Source organism: Choloepus didactylus, chromosome 19 (assembly GCF_015220235.1).
Source record: "Choloepus didactylus isolate mChoDid1 chromosome 19, mChoDid1.pri, whole genome shotgun sequence".
Classification (NCBI taxonomy): Eukaryota; Metazoa; Chordata; class Mammalia; order Pilosa; family Megalonychidae; genus Choloepus; species Choloepus didactylus.
The window spans coordinates 61,390,433-61,414,356 of record NC_051325.1 but is presented as its reverse complement, the minus strand read 5'-3'; the positions used below and the strand labels follow the sequence as shown (position 1 = coordinate 61,414,356).

Here is a 23,924-nt window from a genome sequence, read left to right as displayed (position 1 = left end):
GAAGTTCGTCCCAAAAGGTTGATCAGTTGTTTCAACACCATTTCTTGAATACCCCCCCTTCCCTTACTGAACTGAACACTTCATTTGTCCATTTCCCTGCATGATCGAGTCCACATCCTAGAGCTGAACAGACAGCAAAACCCATAATGCCTTTTTGGGGGAAGCCTATGGGTAAACAGGTACGTTGTACGACAGTGTGGTCAGCAGAACCTTTGGCTCAGGCAGTGGTTATTCAAATGTAGACTTCTTTGACCCGGGGATAGTGGTGGACTTTATATAGCTTGCAAACTGTTTTGAGAAACCAGAGTAGGTCAATGAAAACACTGAGTGGCAAGGTTTTATACCCACTTTTAACCTTGGGGCTTATCACCTCAATGTGGAGCCACCCACCATTCTGATGCAGTCATCAGGGGCCAAGTGGAAATCATGGATGAGCCGCAAATAAGTCACGGGATTCGCATCTCTTGCCCACATTTAATTTTTATTCTGATTTTTTTAATGCTGCACAAAACAATATTTATTTCATTTATTTCACTTATTTATTTATTTATGTTTGCTGCTGTCGTTTTATTTACTGAAAGTGAGAGGGAACTTTTGTGGCCTTTTTTCTTTTTCTTTTCTGGTAGGCCGCCTTAAGCTTTCTAAATTTGGAACATTTAGAGCAAGCTGAAGGGAAAAGGGGGTTCGCAAAATCACTCAGGGGAAAGGAAAGGTTGCTTTGTTAATCATGCCCTATGGTGGGTGATTAACTGCGTGTACAATTACGTTTCACTTTTAATTAATTGTGCTTAAGGCTTTAATTAAATTTGGGGGTTCCCTTCTCAGAGCAGCTCATACTGACGGAGGTGCATGCGCTGGATGATGTCACGGCAGTCGTTGAACACGCGGCGAATGTTCTCAGTGTCCACAGCGCAAGTGAAGTGGGGGTAGCAGTAGTGGCGTCCGTCCCCACTGGCAGTGCTGATTCTCTGTGGGCACAAACGCAGGAGTGTGGTCAGCCCCACCCTTCTCAAGGACACCCCCATCGTCCACGGGGACCATCTGCCAAGAACAACTGCTCACCAGCGACTGAAGTTACATTAAAACAAAACCACGTAGGGGGCACTGACAGCTGGAAACTGCACTGGATGTTTGTGACATAAAACTGAAGAATGGGTGTGTTCAATCCCTACGTTTAGTATTAAGTAAATTTACACCCGTAAGAAAAAGAGAATGAGCAAGAGGGGGAGGTAAAGGAGAGCTCCACTCACCAGGAATTCGTCGCGGATGAAGTACTTGGCCCGGGTCACGCGTGGGTCCTCTCCGGGCTCGGGAGTAGCTAGGAAGAAAATAAATATTTTGTTTTTTTTTTAAGGGAATTATAAAATGTTAGCACAGCGCTAGAGTGCTAACATCATGAAGTTCTCTGAACTTTTATTTCTTCATACAAAAATTTGGGGAAGTAAGCGTGTCTTGCTTCCTTTATGGGTCCTAGTTTGGTGGTGGGGAGTGGAGGTATGGTTTCAGCTAGACCATTTGATTAAAAGCACCAAGAATGTAAACTTTTAATGTACACGCGACTGTATAGAACCAATAAGCCAGAACGCGCTGCGATCAGTTGCAGAAAGGAAAATATACGCACCATCCTCAGGAGTAGTGTAGCGAGCAAATTCTGGAAAGTAGTCCTCAATCTTTGATTTTCCAGCGAGGACTTTCTCAGCAAGCAGATCTTGCTTGTTGAGGAACAGAATCACAGAGATGGTGCGCAGCCATCTGGCACAAAAGGAAGACGGTTTACTTCCCAGGAAAAGAAAGCCTTTTACGAGGAGTCTGAAATGCTTGCACAAGCACTTGGACAAGATTCTTTTCTCTAAGAGCCCAAAAGCAGAGCCTCAAGATCAGGGCTCCAGGGTGGGGAGGGGCCAGGGGTCCCTCGACAAACCTGTTGTTCCAGATGCTCTTGAAGAGGTTCAGAGCCTCCTGCAGGCGGTTGGTCTGGTTGTCCTCCCGAATGACCATGTTGTAGCTGCTGCTGGCTACCACGAAGATGATGGCAGTCACATCTGAACCACAGGAAAGCAAAACCATGGGCATTAGAAGGGAGCTGAGGGGGTGGAAAAAGAAAGGGGAGATGCAAGTGTAAGGGATCCTTAGCAATCAAAGAAAGCAAAAGGTCCTTCGTACCATTGAAGCATTGGATCCACTTGCGGCGTTCATCGCGCTGGCCGCCCACATCGAACATGCTGGGGTGGGGAGGGGGGTGGGGGAGAAACAATATCTGGTTATTCCCAAAGGGCTAAACATGGGTCTGTCACCCTAAGAGCCAGAAGGAACATCAAGGAACAAATAACTCCGTTTTACGAAAAAGCAAAATATTCACTTACTGGAAGTTGACTTTGTCCACCTGGAATTTGGTCTCAAAGATTCCAGAAGTCAGGACGCGGCAGCGAAGCAGGTCCTAAAACAAAATTCAGGTCAATGGATCTTACCCAAACCAACCCAAAAAATAATAGTGGCCAATCTGGAATAAAACTCTTGGCCAGCTTTAAAAGAGGGCTTCAAGGCCTCTGCCTGTGACAGGTTTTCACACACCTGGTCGCTGGGGACATAGTCAGCCTGCTTGATGACATCAATCTTGTCCAGAAAGCTGGGAGAAAGAGAAACATGAGGCGTTCAGAGCTCACATCAATTTGCCAAGTAGTCGTGTCTCTCTACAAAGTCAAGCTCAACGAAAATGACTATCCCGCAGCTACAGGGCATTAAGGCAATGGTGTCCTGCTTGTGTAAACCTTTGTGGCTCAGTGCTCATACCTTAGACAGGTTGTAGCAAACTGAATTTAAGACAAACAATTCTAGAAATGCATGTGGCTGACTAATTAGTTATTTCAAGTTAAGAATTTTTTTTTTCTTTTTAAAAGAAAAAAGCTGTAGCAATCTGAACTCGCCATCTAGGAATCAGGGAACTAAAAATACTTCTACAAGATATTCCAGAAACTCGCCAGGCATCTGGACTACAGACAGCACAGGACAGTGGTGGGTTTTGTTCTTGCTTTTGATTTTAAAAGGCTGGTTTTGTGCCATCAATCAGCAGAGGGCCCAAATCTGAGCCATCAGGTTTTTGTGCCCTTTGATGATGACTGACAACAAATTTAAATTTTTGAATTGTTTGGCTTTGACTAAAATGGCAAATAATTTGAAAATTGTATATGTCCTCGCCATTCTGTTTTGAAGAAAAAATGTAAAATGGCAGACTTAAAAGCACCAAGCTTTTTCTGCCCAAGGGACTAATGAACACGAGACCGTTTTAGTTACTCAGAATCTGTATCCCTTCCTTCTACTTTTTAAGAATCTCATTTATTAAAGAGAACAAAAGAGGCTGGCACCAAGGGGCCCTTCTTGTCCTGACCACACCGAACAGGAAACAAACACCAAGTCCCCTTCTGTTTTGCTAGGTCCATGAAATAGAACACTCCAGATATTAAAACTTTTTGTCAAAAAAAAAACCCCAACCAAACAAACAAACAAAAAAAACCCACAAAGAACTCGCGGCCATCCCGGTGACAGTTTCTTCCGGGGTCCGATTACCAAAGCTTCACACAAAAACTGCTTGTCTCCATCTCCAACTCTACAGTTATAACTTTTCACAAAGCAGAAAGTAGCTTGCTTATGTTGCTAGACTGGAAATACAATTAGGAAACTTAATATTTTAAAGATTGGGGTAACATAATTAATATGGAAAAATTAATGTAAAAAAGTTTTTTATCTTTTTTTTTTTTTTTGCTGGTGGTGGGCTACATCACTTTAAAGTGGGCTAACCATGAAAGAATATCACAAAGCAAGAAAAGTCTATTTAAAGAAATTCTGTAAGTCCCCCCCCCCCCTTCCTTTTTACCAGTTTAGAGTTAGTCTGGCTGGAGGATATACTAACTTGCCCAATCAGTCTTACATTACAGTCCAGAAATAGCTCCCCAGCCGCCCTGGCCTCCAGCACGGTTGCCATGACAACAGAACCACAGTTCTATAAATAGCTCATCAGCACCAAATCTTGTGAGAGAGACATCTGGAAGGGGGCCAGCCAAACCCCAGCTCAACAAATAAAAATAGGCAGCTTAAGAAATGGGCAAGGAACCAGCACCTCAACTTTAACATAAAGGCAGTTAAACCAGAAACATACTGGTCATTTCAAAGGCAGGGCTGTTTGAATCATCCAGTTAGGGAAGACATTTTAAAAGTTTTAAGCTGTGTTGTTCTCTTTTTCTCTGTAGTTTCCTTGAAACTTTGCTGTGCAAATGTTGCTCTTTGAAGATCAAGCTGCAAGGAGTCATCTAGTGTTGCTTTTTAAAAACTTAAATGGTGCAAGGAAAAAAAACCTAAAAAACCCTGGTTAAACTAATTTAATTAATGAAATTGCCCCCCCACACACACACACACATTACCAAAGCATTCAAAACTGGGATGGCTAAACTTCCTAACCTAAGCCTTTCTAATCTAAACTTTCCCAATCTTAATCTTGTACCTGTACTTAACTTCTGACTTGGATCCAAAATACAAAATGCAAACAATTCCAGGATTTCCATTTGTTTTGCGTTACTATAATTAGCGCTTCCAGCTTTTAGTTCAAACTTTTGAGAAAATCAGGGACTTTGTTGAAGAAGTAGTGGGGGCTGGGGTCCTACTGACTGGCCAAGATGGACTGTTTTTCTGTTCCTTGAAAAAATACACAAATTTGCTGGGATATTAAACCATGAAATATATATGCATGTGACAAATGAAAATAAGCAAATGCACTTCCTATGGGAAAGCAGGGGAAAGATAAATTGATATGTTTCACAGACCCTAAAATAAGCTTATGAGATTTGGAGATAACAGGAATTCTAGAGGACTTGTCTTTTGCGGGTTGTTTAACTGATAACTACTTCATCCTATTTATTCAACTGATTTTCACAATAAGTTCGTCAGGCTCAAGGCTACTAAGTAACACAGTTTGAGCTCTTGGCCAGCCCTGCTGGTACTCTTGTCCACGTTCCCTAATGCTTCCTACAACAAAAGAGTCACTGAGTTTCAGCTCCTTACCTAAGAGGCCAAAATACCACAAACATCTACTGTTCTCCCACTTCCCAGTCGGAAAATACATTGTTCCTTCAAAATAACATAACCGAGACTGCTTTATACATTGCACAGCATCAGTAAACAAGAGATCTCTTTAAATGTTTTTATGAGCCTGGCCACCATATGCTTGCTGTATCATGTACAGGATGAGAGAGGTTGTAAAATATTTAAAAGGTAACTTCCCAGATGTGGGGTATTATGTCCACTGGAAGACACGCCATGAAGGGTGTTTGTGGCAACCAGGTGGGAACAGGGCAAGGATCTCCCCGGGGAAAGCCTGCCAGGTTTTAGGCAATGGGTGTAGCAGCTCAGGCATCAGGTAAAGGTGAGCAGAAGTTCTTAAATTTTCTCCTTCTCCACTGACTGACACTCATCTTCCTCAATAATCCTGAGGCTACCGTGCTATGTGCCTAGAATTTAACAGGTTTCACCTTGGCTTACACCTGCGTGGCAACTGTAGCTCAGGTGTTACGAGGACGCTGACTCGTGAAAGGAGGTGGACGTCTCAACCAGTGACCAAAGGCAGCTTAACTGCAGCCAGAGAAAGGACGGAGGGGCAGGGGGCCTGGGATCCGGTCGTGGCCTGGCTAGGAATTTCACCAAACCTGTCAAGTGCTGGGCCCAATGAGTCTACCTTCAGGGCAAACTTCAGGCAAGTATTTCCCGGTGTTTTCTAATAGGGCAGAATGAAGCTTGATTCACTTAAAAGTTTTAAATTCATAAAGAAATTTAAATCAGCTAAAATTAGAACATGTGCTTGAACAGAGGAAAGGACGTGTGCCAGAGAGGGTCTGGGAGGTTAAGATCAAAGATTCTCCCCCAAATTAATTTCTTCCTTGAAAGCAGATTTTCTGGATGGGATCGGGGCAGAGGGAGAAATCCACTGGGTGTGTGTGGTCGTCCAAGGATGGTCTAAGGTCTCGCCCTGGACCAGGAGGCCCATCCCAGGGCCAGCGCTAGCCCGAACCTGTCGTCCTCTCAGGTGATCTGTTTGATTTGAAAATAACCCCACCGCTGTCCTGTGTGCTTAGCTGTATGGTTTAGGATTGAAAATCCACGGATCACTTACCATCCTTGAATTGAGGCTGGTGTGAGTGAATAAATAAGGATGTGAAATAGAGTTCAGAAGTCAAGACAACAGAAAACCAACTCTTTCTAGATTAACAAAATCTAGTACTACTGGGCTATGACAGCTATGACAGTAATTTTCCTGACAGCAGTACTGACAACAGAAATAGCTACATAGTTGCCAACTACTGAGGAAGGGAGGTCTGTTTGTCTCTTCACCATTCCTCTTTGTCATGTGTTTAAATTCCAGCAATAAAATATAATATTTTTACATTATCCAAAGTGTGTGAGCTGCCCTATTTCCCTAAATGCTTAGAGGTCAATTCAGTTAATTACTCCAAGCTAATTAATTATGAAAATCAGTTTATTGCAAGTAATTATTTTACTTTAAAAGGCATTAATTGTTTACATAACAATGTTACTGCACTAAAAAGTGCAATTAAGGGCTTTATAAAACTAATGAATCAGACTAGAACTTTCTAACTGCAGGTAGGGATAACTGGTTTGCTTCTGTGGAAAGAAATCATTTGCAAATAACTTCAAAAGCAAGAGTGGTGCAGGGTTTTTGCTACTTTGTCCGTTCTCGCCGGTTTTATTTGCCGATTTGCAAGAGAGAGGAATCACTTACTACTGAGCGCAGTCGATCAGCTGGTACTCGTTGGAGCGCTCGTAGCAAGCGCGCACACCTTCATCCTCCCACAGAGCCTTGGCGTGCTCGTAGAATTCCTGGAGGCAAACACAAGGAAGACATGAATGAGAGTGTGTGCCGTGGCCCTGTGGCCCACATGTGGCGTGATTCCCGCCTGTGAGCCCAATTAATGAATTAATGATCACAAGGAACTTTCATTCAGTATGTTAAGCAGATTCAGGATTAGATGAAATTAATTCCTGATGTTTTTCTATTGTTATCAATTACTGGTATTGGGTTGTCTCCCCCTGTATTTTGGGGAGGGGGGGGGAGGGAGCAGAGAGAGTAAACTACCAAATTGTTTTGTTTCTTCCCAGAATTGTCTGTATAGGAAGAATGTACACTAATCTGTGTTGGGAGAATGTGCCAATGAATGATTCAGTGTTGTGAAAACAAGAAACTTGATTTTAAGATGTGCTGGGACTTAAATTTTCCTTCCAGGAAAATCTGAATCTTACCAAAAAATACCGTCATTGGTAATTTCTGGCAAATCTGGCCTCATCAGTGCCTGCCATTTTGGTGAGGGCTGTGAGGAAGAAATAAAGCAGCAAATAGCCTGCTAAATCACAGTAGGTGATGATTCACGTTTCATTTCAACAGAAAAACAGGCTTAATTACGTGGGGGGCAATCTTCCCCTTGGAGGGAAGGGAAGGTTTTTCTCCAGTGCGAACGCAGTAATTAAACGTTTTGCATTAAGCAGAGAGGGAGTCCTTAGACAGAAAGGATGTGCTCGGGGATGTCAACATCTATAGTGCCTGATTTAAATGTTTTACAATCTGTTTCTGGTTCATATAGGTTGTATCAGCCTTGCATTGCCTGGTTGCGTTTGCAGTTTCTGGCTTGAAGGTGATAATCAATACCTCAAGTCAGAAGGATAAGAGAAGTTTTCAGGAGAAGGATTAAAAATAGGTTGGAACATAAAGTTCAGATACTGGTAAGGCAAACAAAAAGTTTATTACACGGATGCATCCTATTGTGGCTGCCATGTTTTCTTCTCCTATTAGAAATACAGAATCCTATTTCATGAATAAGTCAATGGGTTGCATTCTATGTGCATTTACTGCTCCCAATTTTTTTTCCAAACAAATGCTATTTTTTTTAATTACCTACCCATACTTATTAATACTGCTTTCCCACTAGTAAAGTCTGCAGCCAAACCCATTTAAAGTACACAAACACAAATTCCCACGAAAGCCTAACAAAAGGCAACAATAACTCATTGTTTTAACTATAGACAAGTCTTTTCCTTTGGGGCCTTATAAACTTGCACATCTTCCCCTCGTTTCCCCTTCCCCGCTCATAAACCATTCGTGCCCCACAAAAGGGCCAAAACTTATGTGTCTGTACGTGAGACTTTCTCTGTTCTCTAACAATAGTTCTTGATGCAGCAAGCAAATCATCGCAAACAGTGTTACCCACGCCAATCAGAGGATGCATGGAAAAAGATGTTTGCTTGGGTTTTTTTTCCTGGAATTTTTACTATGTAATTTATTTCTGAGTTACAATTCAGGTGAGTTTTTTTTTTTTTTTTTTTTAATGATGAGAAAAGCTTTCTTTTCGTTTGCCCTAGGGCCAAGACCAACTTTAGAAAAACCTCGATAAACGTTAAATGGTAACTTGTTTAAAATGACAATGTCTTCCATTTATGAAACTCAGAACTGGCATTCATTTGTGCACTCCTTGGTATCTTAGGACACTCTCAAGTGCAATTTTATTAACTGGACAATTAGTATCTGTGTGCCATATTAACACACAGTTTTGTCTTAAGATGTGTATGAGGGAATAATTAAGACTTCACAGCGCACAACTTTTTCCCTCACAAAAATTTACAATCTAATAAAGTGAGACATGTAGTATTAAAGTCTGTGGTTTACTTGTGGGGTGGTAGAAGTTTGCTCATCCATCTTGAACAAACCAGATTTGTTCAGATTACATGGTTTTGTACGCATCAAGGACATGTACGGAATTAACTTGTTCCCCAACTGTCAATATGACTGAAATGTGCTTTCCCAAAGCATGGTTCTGATACTCTCTCGCCGGTGGGCAAAATGATGTTCCTAGCTGGCGTGCAGATGTATGTGAGCAGGGCTCAAGTCTCAGCCTGCTATCACCTGTGCATTCCACCAGTCAGGTGAATGGTGCTAAGGAAACCCAAGTCAAGGGCTTTGCTTACGGGAGGGAAATCAAAGTCAGGCACGTTCATCACACTCAGGATGTAGTCCACTCTGAACTGGTTCTCAGGGTTGGCCAGCTCCACGGGGGGCACCAGGTTGCTCATGGCGGCCACGATGGTCTGAAAAGGATTGGGCAAGCAGTCAGGGAAAAGGCCTGCCTGAAAGGGAGGCTACCGGGGGGAGAAAGGAGCAGAGCACTTACTTCAATGGCCTCTTTCAGGTTGTTTTTGATGTCCTGCACTTTCGTTGCCTTCTCACTACAGCGGGATTGAAAAGAAGAAAACAATCATATTGCATCACGTTGACTCAAAGTGTCGCTTTAGTCAAGATATTCCAACTAAAAGCATAGTATTCTGTTCTTTGAGGAGTTGTGGGTTCAGTACTGTGCAGATTGGAGGCCCCCAAATCAAGGCAGTTCAAATTATAGCCTCCTGATTGTGTCCCAAGGACATGCCCTCTCGGGGCAGATCAGCAAATCGGCATCGAGGCAGCCATCCAGGCTACTGTACCATAAGTTGGGCCCTGTTTATTTACCATGTCAAGGGTGGTTCCAATGGCTTGAAACCCCCACAGCATCCAGGAACATATCTGGCGGCCCTGTCACCTGTGGGGGAGGGGGTATTGGAGTGTGCGGGGTTGACAGGTGAATGTGGGGTGACAGGGGTACAGAATAGGTTCATGGTTTGACTTGAGATTCACTCAGTCACTGGACTAGTTTACTGACAACCAGCTACTGCAGGTGGTAGTATTTGGAAGCAGTGGTTCATTAGCAACAGCCTTTATTGCAAAATAATGGATTCCAGGGCTTTGTGGCCCCTTTATATGTCTATTTAATGCATTCACTCTTTTTAATATAAGCTATCAGGTGCCTATCCCAGGCCAGGTGTGGTGCTGGGCTGTGTGGCCGGCACCAATGAACAGTATTGCTAGTTTAGGACACTAATTGGTGTGAACAGGGCTCTACCGCCAGCCATCCTCCCAGATCCGGGACTTGCGCTTCGGGGCGGGTGGGACCACACGGCAGGGGCTGGAGGTTCTGTGAATTCTGACACTAACTTGGGCATATTGGGTGGCCTGTGCATCACGCCTGGCACGATTTCCACTGGAGGCAGTGGACACCCTAGGCAAAGGCTTACACCCTTGAGCTTTGGGGCTCCCCGAACCCCTGAGGTTAATTTTTGTACCAGATGACAGCAGTCCAAATGCCACACGTCTTACCAAAACTGGCAACTGGGACTTCATTAGAGTTTGTGCTTTCAGGGGACAAGAAAGGACCTCTTGCTTGGGGCACTTCTCTTGCTGTGCCCCCGACGATGTGGTTGGGGGGGTGGAGGCAGCACGCGCTGCAGCCCTTCGTTAGGCCCTGCGGCAGAACGAGGACGCCGGCAGGAGGCAGGCACTATCGCCCCAGCCCTGCGGTTGGGGAAACGGAGGCTTGGAGGGCCAGCGCCCTGGGCCCAGGGGCAGGGACCGCAGGACAGCATCCGCCCTTGGCTTTTTCTTGCTGTTTGAGATTTTTTAAAAAATGTCTTGAGGTTCCCAGTTCACTGGTTGATTCACCAAGACTCACGGAATGGAAGTAGAAATAAAAAAATAAACCCAAAAAACCTCAAAACCCCTGGAAAATTAATGTAGGGGAAATGCAAGGGGGATTAACGGCAATCGCAGCCTGTTGGAGCAGTTAGCAGGCCTCACGGGGAAGCTGTGCGTCCTCGTATATGGGGGGTTCCCATCCCCCCCAAGGACCTGGTCTGTCCTCTGCAAATAATTATAACAAAGGCTAACATTTACTGAGCACTTTGCCTTCTCTTTCCAAATGACCCCCTTGCCCCCTCTTCCTAGGCCAAAGAAATGGAGCGGGGTGCGGGTCCAGTTAGTGGTCGAGGCTGGGGAAGGCCTGGGGAAGGGCCAGAGGGCAAGCCCAGCCGGGCCAGAGAAACTCAGAAGCAGATGGGATAAGCGGGACGGGGTGGAAGTCCGTTCCCAAATTGTGGTTCTGTCCCTAAACTCTGAGGATCTGCCCCATGGGGGTCGAGAGTGCACAGCACACGGGGTGGGGATGGGGGGCCTGTTCTGCTTTGGAGACACAGAATCAAAGCTCGATTCTGAAATTAATCTTTTCAAAGGATTTCCAGTCTTGGTGTCAGAGCCTAGTATTAGTTATTTAGATGTTAGATATTAAAAGGACGTGTGTTTGCCCCTAGCGTTCCCTCATGAATTAAGAACTTACCTAAAAACCCACGGGACAAATCCATTCCCATTCATTAAAAACAGGCTCTGTTCCCTCGGTAATGAAAATCCATTAACCTTTGGTTTATAAAGGTCCTGACAATAGCAAAATTAAACACGTCTGGGTATTAAATACCCCACTCTACATACGGCAGGAGAAAAGTATTTCTAGAGACAAGGTTCTTTCATTCAGTTTGATATTTTGGTCTAAGTAGTAGTATGATAATTGGAAAACTTCCAGTCTTAAATACAGATATTTTGAGAGCGTGTTCAGTATTCATCTACGTTATGTGAATAGGTGTGGGAGTATATCAAGTATAAAACAGCTAAAATAGAAATCTAAAATCTAATTCGGGTGTGTAATACTAAAACATAAAATTCTTCCATTGAAGCAATTACTATGTAGATGGAAATATTATACTGGGGGTTGGCAGGTTTATCATCATTTTTACTATCACTTAATCAATGTAAACACCAAGTTGTGAAATTTAGAGAAAATGCGTTAGATGTCTCTAAATGAGTTAAAGAAGCCAAAACAGATTTATCAATCACCAGAATTCTGATTGACTTAAATATTGGGGGTTGGGGGCTGGAAGTCCTTTTAGGGTATCGTTGCCCCTCTCCTATACCTATGTATAAAGCAGACTGGCTGGGTTTGAATTTTGAGAGCACCCCCCCTCCCCCGTGCCAAGTGGTAAGGGAAGGCTGTGCTGTATTAGGTTTCATCCAGTTTTATACCTTATCTTTGTGCTTTTGTGGGAAAAGACAGACAAAAGAAGGAAGACAGAAGACAGACGCAAGATGCAGGGGTTGCTGAGACATGCAGAGAATTTTTATTTACCGCGTGTGTTAATACTTTAAGTTTTCATTGTAGAACAGAGTCACAGATAGATTTGCAGACAGGGTATTAGTGGGGTTCAAGGGTCTTGCACGACATCTATACATAGTAGGTTACTCAAGAGGGACTTTTCATACTCCTCAAATGCCAGCTTTTGGTACAGTAGACTGTCAATTAGCTTTTACGTAGATGCCATTTTTGACTGTTGTTATACCACACATTTGCCAATCAAGGATTTCATTTTGGGTAGATTTACTCAGTTATCTTTAAAGGTCAGATAGTGGGGCCCCACCCCCCCTCCCTCCCTCAACAGAATAGTATTCTTATTGGAAGTTCCTAAAGACGAGTGATTCCAGCATGCAAAGAGTGATGGGACATGGCCGGGAGATGAGAAACCGTAGCCACCATCTAGGGATAATATATTCTAAAAGAAACAGATGAACAAACATGTGTCAGTTAACTCTGCCCCCCACCCCTAGATCCTTTGCCCCTCCCTTCCCAGGCTACAGAAGCTATTTCTTTGAGATGACCGAGGCTAAGTCAGCTGGGTTCTGCGTGTTCATGAGGACTAGCTGCTCCATCCTGGCATGCTAAATGTATGAGCAGCACTAGCCTGGGTTCCCTGGCATGCATGTTATTTGTATGTGATGGCATGAGGGGGCAGGAAGTGAAGGAAAACATCATTTGCTAATAATTGGAAAAAAAAAAGATGCCATCGTCAATTTCCTTATCTAGTAGATAATGTAAAGGGCCTGGGATTAAATAAATTTGTTCATTTTTAGAAGACCAAAGACTTTCCAATTCTTAAAAACGATATTCTGCAAGGTGCCAAGTTGTTCTTCAAAATTAAGGACTGTACGGCACTGCGTATTTTCATACAGGGCATGTTTCCCCTCAAAGAGGTTTGAGATTTTAAAATCAGACAAACCACTGGGTGGATGGAATTTAATAGATAGTTTTAAAAACAAGTAGCTGATTCAAATAGAGAACTGGGGGGAAAATAGAAACCATATGGAAAAACATCAATTCTCAAAATCCTAAACTGATCCTCCAATGCTGAAAGCTTTAACTTTCTCCCAGCTGGAGCTAATTATACTTTCAACATGCCCCCCCCAATTATGTTTTACACTTAACTTGCTCCAAAATGCTAAAAAATGGCTTATGTGTCATGTGGCAACATATACCAACATGGCCGATGGCTCCCAAATGACTTGTTTTCCTCTCAGATCGCTGCCCTTGGTTTCCCAGGATGATCTTCATGTTTGTTTTATGAAAAATATTTCTGTTTTTGAATGTGCCTACCCATCGCTGTTGCTCCTTGCAGCCTGCGGGTCCTCTTCGCCGCCCCTTTTAAAGAGAGATTGAAAGCTCACCTAATCTGCAAGGCACCGCAATTTCACAAAAACCCCACACAGCCTCTCTACATTCCTAAACAAATGGCCAAGAGAAAATGCAACAATCCGCGCCTCTGTCTTCCCGTTATTTTTTAGGTTGTCTTTCTGGCTACACTGGAACCGGGAGAGAAAAATTCCACACCTTGGCTGTAGCATTAGCAGGGCCCTCTTGAGAGTCTGATCGGATACAGAAGGACCGATAATTATTTTCTTGTGCTTTCACTAAATGTACATGCATTAGGGAGCTAAAGCAGTGATTTACCTCACAGTTCTTTTGAGAATATGGCAGTGCAAAAGGCTCCTAATTCTCCCGGGTCACACGCTTCCCATGCGTTTTAGCTGAACACACAAAGCAATTGACAGGGGAGCATTTGGCTCATGATTTCCTGGTGCAAAATTAATGACCTCCCTTTTAGCAGCTGGGGAAACTAGCTATAAAACATTTTTATTTATAAATAATTGTTCCCCAACATCCATACATTGTCTGGACTGTGAGGCAGCAAAAAATAAAAAGAACAAAAATCTACTATCATAAAACCAAACCCAAACAACACGCTCTTCTTACATAGTAAAAATTCCTCCTCGAGGGCAGGAAAGGGTGGGACAGCCAAGCCTTCTATATGGTTTTGTAATTGCTTAGCTTAGCTCAACAACAGGAATGGTGGTTTTTTTTTTTTTCCCCTCTTGCATTAAATGCAAGGAAGAGCTGGCTTTGAGGTAGGAAAATCCACATTCGACCTCTGTATTGCTGAAGGTCAAATTAATATTGCACGTTACTCTAAAAACGAAATGGCATGCAGCCCGCAGGGAGCCAGGCCCACCTAACACAATGCAGGGTCACAGAGGGGCGCGAGGGCAAGTCCCACCGCACGAAACACCCTTTAGTGCGTGGATGTCCCCACTTTGTAGGGAATTCCGAATTAATAAGGAAACTGCCTTTGTTGCAATACTGCAGTGAGGAAAAAGGAAAAAAAAAAAAGCTCAGTTGGGCGAGATAAAAATAAGGTATCCCGACGCACATGAAGAAATCCCCCGTATGTCATTTTCACAGGCTAAATTTACCATCCTTGGAGATTACCTATGGCTTCCCTCTACAAAGGAGGCAAAAGAAAATAAAAAAGAGAAGTTCTGGTTTAAATGCCTCATCTGCATTACAGACTGGCTCACTTCACAGGCCAAGAAGAAGCCTTTCTCTAAAGATTCAAAAATTTAGGGCAATCTGTACATAGTAAGACATCCTTGAAATAACTGACTAAAAGTTTTATTTTCCATTTGGTAAACAGCGGCTGCTGCATCCTTTAAAAAATGCTAGCCCTGTCCAGTTTTAATCAAAATATTTGTCTAGGGGGTACTTGGTCAAATTAGTTTTCCTTAACTAGTCTTCCGGAGAAACAAGTGCCCTCAGGCCAGGCCAGGGGCAAAATTATGCAAGATATACATTTTTAAATTATAAATTCCTGGCTAAAAGCCCATTTCAGGTGGCAGTATCTGTCGGCAACGCTTCACTAGAAAGTGTGTCAGGTATCAAGAATTTCAGAATTGTTTTGTGACAAGTGACAGTGAGTTGCTGTAACAGCCTGTATGTGCGCATATTGATGACTCATTGGGAGTCATTCATAAAACTGGTAAAATAGCCCATTCTTCTGCACACTAATAGTCTTCCTGAATTCAGGGTTAAAGTACAAAAATCATTCTAAACTAAAATGCCCATCTGTATGGGTGATGTCATCCTTTTCTTCTCCGTGATTATAGGAGCTAACAAATTCGAGAATTTTCCATAACGAGCTGCCTTCAGATGGCAGTTCTTTTACCTCTGAAAGGTGATGAAATTCTTCATTTCCTGGACAGTAGGCGGGCTTGGTTTTGTTTTTCTGTTTGTTTTGGGAATAGACGAATTAAACTGTGCCACCTGACTCAACCTCCCCTTCTGAAACTGAAGGGGATGTGGCTGAGGGGTAACTTTTCCAGGGAATCCAGGTTTACGGAAGGGAATGGATTGCTGCTTTGTCAGCAGTTGCCCAGTGGGTGCCTCGGGGTCTGCCATCTAGTAAGGATGCTGAACTTGGCCTTTTCTGCTTCACGCATTTTGTTACATGACAAAGACCAAGGGGTCCAGCTGGGGCCCGAGGAGAAAAGTGAATTCTGTGATTTTACTGAACTTCCCTTTGCCTTCTTGGTGGCAAGCAGGACCCCATACCTGTCTTTGTGACCATACTACATACTGGTTTTTGTGGGGCTTTTTTTTAATCTTTATTCTCACTGCAGTATTGTTGCATTATCCTTCAGCAGGATGCTGAGGAGGACTTTCCAAAGGCAAAAAATGCCTAATTCCAAGTCATTCCATCATTTAAATATTCCCTTTGAATTTCTTTTGGCAGGAGTACTGATTTTTTAAAACAAGAAACAATGATTAGCCACAATGTTAATTCTTAAAAAACAAAACAAAACAAAAAAAGCCCCTGAGGAATTGTTAGCAAGGGCTGCTACTTCCAACTTTGTTTTATAGAATATTACGGAAACAATGTTTCCCTAATAGTGTAAAACATCCCGCCCGGGTTCATTATGCTGAAATCTGCTAGGGGGAAAAAAATAAAAATCAAGCTGCAGTGGTCAGCAAGGAGGGCGAGGGGACAACCACCGCCTGGGTCAGCCATGTTGGAGAATCACTGCAGCAAAACTCTGCAGCAGGGCTGCGGCAGGACCTGGGCTCAGGCGCTGTCGCCAAGCCAAGTGCTGTTGGCTGTTAACTGTCCCCTGCCACCAGGCGCTAATTTCCTTGGAAAGGGACATGTTTTACAAGAACATTGGTGGCTTTTTTTTTTTTTTAATTATTATTTGTTGCACCAAAGATCAAAAGGAGGAGGGGATATTTTCCCTAAGAAAGCTTTTCCCAGGAATTTTTAACACGTAGACTGAAAAATTAAGTGAGAATTGACTGCCCCACCCCCAAAACCCTACCTATGCTTCCTAAAGGTTAGCCTGAAATTTGTGACACTCTCTTATTCCCTTAGGGCAGATATGACACTTACTCTCCATTAAACCCATTTACATGCAGGATCCTCATTTGCTTCACAATGGTGCTTTTACCAGATTCTCCCGCACCTAGAAAACGAAAGTAAGTCTCAGGTCAAGAAGGAGGCATCTTACACGCTTCGGCCAGGGCGAGGACTGCCGTCTTTTCCAGAGAAGCAACACGCAAAAAACAAACACAAACAATAGACGTGCGATTTTCCTTGACATTTCGACGCAGAGAAAATGAAAGGAAGGTTGGGCTCTGGGTCTCCTGAAGTTATGTCACCATCAGAACGACAAACAGGAATGAAAGGTCTGGCTGGCTTTCGTGTGTGCATGTGTGTGTGTTTGTGTGCGCGTGTGTTTTCCCCGGGGGGTTGTTCTGTTTGTGGTGGTTGTTTTAAAAATTGTAGGGTGGAGAAGGAAAGGGGCGAAGAGAAGGAGTGATGCAGTTTTGTCATTTGAGGGGGAAAGGGCAAACTGAATTTAAAACTGCAAAATGGAATCTCCGGAATGTGTGCACTCTCGGGTAAATTGTACACAGAAACCTATAGAGCCACAGAAGTCACTGTTTGTCGGATGCGTCACGAAAGCACCCGGGGTTCACAAACAATGCCCAGGCCAGTGCAGGTTCTCAGGGCAGATTTTCCTCCCCTTGGGCTACTTCAAAATCCACCCCTGAGACCATGGTATGGTATTTTATCCACTTACTGGGCCCCCTTTCCCCACAACTGTATCTTTCAAAAGATAAATTCCCTCTGGACACAATAATCAGGTGCAGGAGAAAATGGAAGATCGTCAGTTATCTGTCATCTTTTCAAAAAACACATTTAAATCTCCAGGAAAGTGCTGGAGAACAACCACATTAATGTTAGGTAACCTGCAGCAGCAATCAAGAGGGCTGAAGGGACAAGACTTTAATCATAAGGAAAAATACTCCAAACCCTTCCCAACTAAAACAGTAAGAAGGAACACTTGTCTCCATTTTAAATCACCTTTCGTTTACATACATATATATCTATGTTTAAAGAATGCATTTCATATATCAAACAAGCACATTTCCACCAAGCTAGAAGGAGGATTGGCTGCTGTTTTTCACTTTCTTTTTCCAAATGAACCCTCTTCTCCAAATTATCCCTAAGTGAACAATTTATTTGCCCTCCTCCCACACAAACCTGTGTGCCTCCACCCCCATTTCTTTCTTTTTCACTTTTATTCATTGTTTGATTTCACTGCCCAGACAGCAAGGCAGTCAGTCCTCCTTCGTTTGCCTCTTCCCAAGGCTGCAATCAGTATCTGTAAAAGTTAAAATTAGTTTCCACAGAAACATTGATTTCAAAGCAAACACTCTACCTTAATCAGCTTAACTCATATATTAAAATATAAAGGGCACTAGTAAGAGATTTCATAAATGATATGAATCAGGATCTCCAACAGTCTTATTGGAGAAATGTTAAAATGCATAGCCTGTTTTAGAGATCTGTGCCTCAGTTTCCACATATCTGAAATTGGAGGATTGGGCTGAAAAATTACTGCAAGTATTTTGTAGTTCTGTTAATTCATTCAATATTTATGTCCTTAAATTAAAATATGGTAAAAAGGGAAGATCTGGGGCAATTTTCTTCCTCTTGGGGGGTATTACTCGAAGAGAATTGTTCAAAGACGCAAAATGTGTCACTATCATGATGACACATGCTATCAATAAACTGTGATAAAATTTAGTCATTTAAACTAGAAGAGCTCAGAAAGATTAGCTCACAGTAGTGCAAGGTGTATTTCGAGTCTCACATTAAGTGGTGACTTTGTGATCAATGCCTAAACGGTGTTAGAAATTTAAGATACCATTAGTATCACACTTGACTTCAATTAGTATTCAGATAGCATTCATGGGAGACCCTAGACTTTTCCAGGTTATGCTTTGAAACCAAATCACCATATGCATATTAATATTCACATAGCATAATTTTACCCTCAGAAGTTTTAGTCAAGGCCTCGATGTATGTACATTTAATTACTGGAATTGCAAGTGAATAAACACCAAAGAGACTTTTAATTTTTCACTTTATAGAAATCTGATCCCAGGAGAACAAAGACATGTCCCATCCAAAAAAAACCAAACTAAACACCACAAAGAAAACCGGCCTTTTACATTTTGTTCTTTATAATCAAGCTGTTTTGTTGAAATGTGACCATGAACTAGGATTTAACCTAACAAATTCATAAATTTATCCAGATAGCCAAATTACCAAGGAAATGGAAAACTTCCATTGTCATTAGTGCTTATGCAATTCTTTTGGTCATTTTAACAATTTCTTTGATGCCCCCTCACCCCCCCCCCCAAAAAAACACAGGACTTAAATTAAAAAGGAGGTAAAGGCCGTCTCCTTATAGTTATTATTTGCCAAAGAGGAAAAACCACAATCAAAAAAGAGAAGAGAGAAGAAAAACCCAAAGCCAAACAACCAAATGTCACTTGACAAATAACTAATTAATGCCCTTCCATCTCCTTCCACCTAGGAAAAAAAATCTTAAAGCACCCTTAATCCCCCCCAACCCTTGAACAGGACAAAAAAACGCCATTTCCAAACCAAGAAGCCATTTACAGACAAATTTCATTTTCCAGTTTTATCTAATTTGTGAATGTTTTTTTTTTTTTTTCCACAAAGCATTCTTAATGTGGCCGACTAACAGGAAAATGTGTGTGTGTGTGTGTGTGTCTGTGTGTTTAATGGTTTATTGCACGGGGCGGGGTGGGGGGTGCTGCTGCTGCTGCTGCTACAATTAATTCTCTGCTTTTCAAAAAGCCTGCATATCTGGAAGGGGAAAAAAAGGTCATACTGTAAAAATGACGTGTCATTTGGCTTCACAGGGCACTTCGCGTACTAACACTCTCTCTTTTTTTTTTTTTTGGTTTTATTTTATTCGATTCTCCTTCGCTTCCTTGCACCGCCCGGCCCGGCCCGGGACACGTCTGCTCTCCAGCTCCGCGCGCACACACAGTGGGTCGTGCCCAAAACGCACCGGGTCGCGCCCAGCGGCCGCCGCGCTCCCTCCTCGCCCCCCTCCCTCCGGCGCCACGACTCGCCCGCGCCCCCTCCCCCCCACTGCACCACCTTTACCACTCGGATCCCTTCCGAGGGGCTGATGTCACCCGCTCCCCCCGACTCTCCGCGGCCACTTCCCCCGCCAAAGCCTCCCCTTGGCGAGGCCCCCCAGCGACACCCCCTCTTCTCTCGCCTCTCCCCTCCCCCCAATATTCCCCCCTCTCCCAACAAATCACACACTACACGGAGACGGGTCCCCCTCCTTGACCCCGCCACCCCATTTCCTGTCCCCGAAACCCTTTCTTTGGTCGCGGTCTCGCGCGCCCCGTCTCCCCTCCCCCTCCCCAACACGCACCCAAACCCCCGGCGTCGCGTAGGCCTCGCGGAAAAAGAGAAAGAGCGAGAGGGAAAGCGAGGGGGGGGCGGGCGCGCCGGGAGAGGGGGACCCCCGCCCGGCCTGGAGCCCCCGCCCGGCCGAATCCGCGCCCCGGGGTCCCCCTTCCGGCCTCGCCCCCCCTACCCCCCGGGGACAGAGCCCGCCGAGGGCGACGGGCGAGGGGGTGCGCGCCAGAGCGGGGGGCGGGCTCGGCGCGCGCGGCCTGCGGGGCGCCCCGAGGGGCTCCCGGGCCGGGCCTGGCCGGCGCCCCCCGCCCCGCCCTTACCCAGCAGCAGCAGGCGGTGCGTGGCCCGGTAGACCTGCTTGTCCTTCTGCAGCTGCTTCTCGATTTTCTTGTTGGCCTCGCGCTGCGCCTTCTCCTCGTTGCGCTGGTCCTCGGTCTTACTGTTCCCGAGGCAGCCCATGGCGACGGCGGTGGCGGCAGGGGCGCGGGCGCGGCCGGGGCTGCGGCGGCGGCGGCGGGCCGGGGCGGGCGGCCTCTCGCGGGCCGGGGCAGCGCCGGGCGGGCGGGCCGGGGCGGGCCGGGGCGGGCTCGGCTGCTCGCGAGGAGCGCGCCGGGCGGACTGCGGGCCGCGGGCGGGCGCGAGGGGGTGTGTGGCGTCGGTCGGAGCCGAGGGGCGCGCGCAGCTCCCCGCCCCCCGAGCCAAGGCCGAGGGGGCTGATGGCGGCCGCCGCCGGGCCGAGGCGGACGAGAGCAGGAGCCGCGGGAGCTGCTGCCGCCGCTGCCGCCGCCGCCGCTCTTATTGCCTCGGCCCGGGCCCCGCCGCCGCCCCGACCCAAAATGCCGCGGCGGGCGGGGGGAGGCGGGGGGAGGAGGAGGCGGCGGCGGCGAGGGGGGGTGGGAGGAGGAGGAGGACGAGGAGGAGGAGGGGGGATGAGCAGCAGCCGCCGCCGCGGCGCGGAGGGCGGGAGCCGGCGGAGGGAGGCACCCCCCCGGCGGCCCGGGAAGGGGGTTCCCGCCGCCCGCGCCGGGCCGGGGCCCGGGAGCCGCCCCCCACCCCTCCCCGGCCGGGGCCCCAGCGTGGCCGGGCCGCGGGGGGAGAGGGGGCGTCTCCGCGCCTGTGACGACCCCTCGCACGACGCCAACGCTCCACCCCCCGGGCCGCGTCGCCCCGCGGCCCCCGAGGCCGCGGCCCCCCTCCTCCCGCGGGCGCCGCCGAGGGGCCGGGGTGGGCGGAAGGGGAGGGAGCCGAGCCCGGCCTGAGGAAAATTTTCGAAGAGAGAGAGACACAGAGAACCAGAGAGCAGGGGTGTGGAAAAAGCGAGGCGAGCACGAACCAAAGAGAGAGCAACCGAAAAGGAAAATGTGTCCAAACACACGCACAAATACTCAATAAAAATCCACACTACACAGCGATGGTGGTGTCTGGTGGTGGTGGTGGTGGTGGTGGTGGTGGTGGTGGTGGTGGTGGTGGTGGTGGTCGCGGTGGTGGAGGCGGTGGCGGTGGTGGCAGGGGGCGGGGGGCTGGCTAGATGAGCCGCTCCTCGCGCCCCCGGCGCCGGGCGCCATTGCCCGCGCCGAAGGCACCGGTGGCCCCGGGGCGCCCGCGGCCTCTTCGCTTGGCGCGGCTGCCCAAGAAGGAGAAGAAGGCGCAGCCCAGAAACATTCGGAAGCAGCAGGTCGCCCCGAACACGAAGCCGCAGCCGCGGCCCTGCTCCGTGCGCTTCTGCAGCAGGAAGTTGAGCACCCACGAGGGGCTGCGCACCGAGAAGACCAGGAAGACCACGAGGGGCAGGTGGGCGCTGAGCGCGCCGGCCTTCAGCGGCCCCGGCCGCCACACGATGCCCCCGATGCGCGGGGCCGCGTAGTAGGCGTCGTCCTCGTCCTCCGAGCCCGCGTCCCACTCGGCCCAGGCCCTACTCGTGCCCCCGCCGCCGGCGCCCTCGTCGCCCCCGGCGGCGCCCTCCTCGGCGCCCTCGGCGGCGGCGGCGGCGGCGCCGGCTGCGGCGGCCACCGGGCCCGCGCCTCGCACCTCCTCCTGGGCTTCTGGCACCTTCTTCTTCTTCTTCTTCAGAATCTTCTCCAACTTCTTCCTCTCCTTCTCCCTCTTCTTCTCCTCCTTTCGCATCTGTTCCAGCAGCTTCTTCTCCAGCTTCTTCCTCTCTTTCTCGGTCACGAGCTTCCCAGGGGGCGCCTCCTGCGCCCGGGTCTTCGCGGTCTTCGAGGCGTCCGCGGCGTTCCGCAGCGCGGGCGGCTCTCTGGGCTCGGCCAATGCCGCCGCCGCCGCCGCCGCTTCGGCTGCCACTTCTGCCATTTCGGCGGCAGTAGCCGCCGTCTTCTCGCTGTCGGCCACTCGGGCTTTCATCTTTATGGCCATCTTCAGCATGGTGGCTCAGCCAACTCCGGGGGCCCGGCTCACGCCTGGCCGGGGCACCCTGCTTGCCCCCGGGCTCGCTCTGCCCGGACCCTGTGCGCCCCGTGTCGGGGATCGGCGAGGTCCCCGCTGTGCAGCCGCAACCCGAGCTTCGGGCTGCTGGGCTGGCTGCCTAAGAGTTAGCGCCAACGAGGATGAGCAAACGAAAAAGGGGTGAGAACAAACCAAAAAGCACCCAACAACAGCAAAAACCAAAAAGCACCAAGAAATGTCAAATAACTCAAAAAAGAAAAGTGCAGAGGCACGATGGCACGAATCTGCTGTTACCCTGAGGCGCTCCTTGGTTTGGCTCTTGGGCACGCCAATGGAGAGCAGAGAGGAGAAGAGAGAAAGAATTGGGGGATGCCCGGGATGCGCGCGGGGCAGGGCGGCAGCGGCCGGGTGCCGGTGCCGCTACCCCTGTCCCAGCGCCCGTGGCTCTGCCCGCGCTGGGCAACTCGCACTTCCGCGGGAGGCCGCGGCGCCCCGGGACTTACATGTGAGTGAGTTGCACTCACACGCAAGGCAGTGCCGCCCGCCGCTGCCGCCGAGCCCCGCGCGGGGACCGGGGCTCGCTCCAGCCGCGGTGCCGCAGCCCCGAGCAAGAGAGCGAGCGAGCGGGCGAGCGCCGCGCCGGGCCAGCCACCAGACGCAGCCCGCTCCGCGGTGCCGACGCGACTGAGAGTCCCCGCCGGGGAACAGCGCTCCTGACCGGCCCGATGACGCCCCAACCTCTTCAGAGGACCGACCCATAGCGGCGGCCCCTATAAACCGAAGGGGAAGCGCGAAAAATCGGCCCGCCGAGGACGTGCCCAGACAGGCCGCCGAGCGCCCCGGGGACATGGGCGGGTCGGGGGTCGGCATCGTGGGGGGGCGCGAGGGGCTGGGGGCGCAGCAGCTGGGGGTCCCGGGGGCGCCCAAGGCGGTGGGCACCGGACCCCGCCTCCAGACCTGCCTCCCAATTTTCGGTGAGTGGTGTAGCCCTTGGCGGCGTGCAAAGTGTGCGACGGCGGCGCTTACCGCTGCCGCGCGCCGCCTTACCTCCAGCTTCCCGGTTAGCGCACGCGGGGACCGCCACCCACCCCTCCCTCCCAGCGGCGCGTGCCCGCAGAGGTAGGTGTGGGTCGGCAAGCCTAATTAATCGCGACGCTTCTAAAGGGTTGCAGATCTCTGGCGAGTGCTATGTGAGCCCAAGAAAACGAGCATTCCCAGAAACGGCGGGCGGCGGGCGGCGCGCTGCGGGCGGGAGAACCAGGGAGCGGTGGCGGTGGTACCGTCGTCCGTCAGCTGGAAGAGATGGTGGACCGGCCCTGGAACAAAGGGAAAAGTATTTTATTCACCATGAACTTGTCAGAGGATTGTTGAAAAACTCAAAAGCGTTCCTGCCCCTGCCCTCCCCCTTGTCCACACGAGGATGCCGGGCAGAGAGCACTAACTAGGCTAAGAGGGGCGACTTGAAGTCCTGGACAACTTGGCCACTGTTTCCTTCTGGGGCCTTGCCTGGGTCACTTGCTGCCACGCAGGTGTCTGCTTGGGTGCAGTTTATTCATTCAATCAAGATTTGGCCCTTGAGGCCCACCATGTGCCCAAGTGAACCTGGGGTAGCCGGGTGGTCACGCTAAATCCCCGGGCCTACC

General features: G+C 48.0%; 1 protein-coding gene across 8 annotated transcripts in view; it reads right to left on the bottom strand.

The window, feature by feature from the left end:
- Window positions 1-462: 462 nt before the first annotated feature.
- The window catches only part of GNAS (GNAS complex locus), a 56,992-nt gene continuing 33,530 nt past the window's right edge, over window positions 463-23,924 (bottom strand). For 2 of the 8 annotated variants that reach the window (XM_037811340.1, XM_037811341.1), the window contains 12 exons: window positions 16,510-16,582; window positions 13,389-13,433; window positions 9,222-9,276; window positions 9,019-9,138; window positions 6,785-6,882; window positions 2,572-2,626; window positions 2,364-2,437; window positions 2,164-2,222; window positions 1,922-2,042; window positions 1,622-1,752; window positions 1,251-1,318; window positions 463-968 (listed from right to left, as the gene is read on the bottom strand). In XM_037811340.1, coding sequence (XP_037667268.1) covers window positions 822-968; window positions 1,251-1,318; window positions 1,622-1,752; window positions 1,922-2,042; window positions 2,164-2,222; window positions 2,364-2,437; window positions 2,572-2,626; window positions 6,785-6,882; window positions 9,019-9,138; window positions 9,222-9,276; window positions 13,389-13,433; window positions 16,510-16,582 — 1,046 coding nt within the window. In that variant the 3' untranslated portion in view covers window positions 463-821. Of the gene's footprint in view, window positions 969-1,250; window positions 1,319-1,621; window positions 1,753-1,921; window positions 2,043-2,163; window positions 2,223-2,363; window positions 2,438-2,571; window positions 2,627-6,784; window positions 6,883-9,018; window positions 9,139-9,221; window positions 9,280-13,388; window positions 13,434-16,509; window positions 16,583-20,198; window positions 20,697-22,784; window positions 22,851-23,924 lie in introns of those variants that run through there. The other 6 variants (XM_037811347.1, XM_037811346.1, XM_037811342.1 and 3 more) reach the window with 6 other exon arrangements.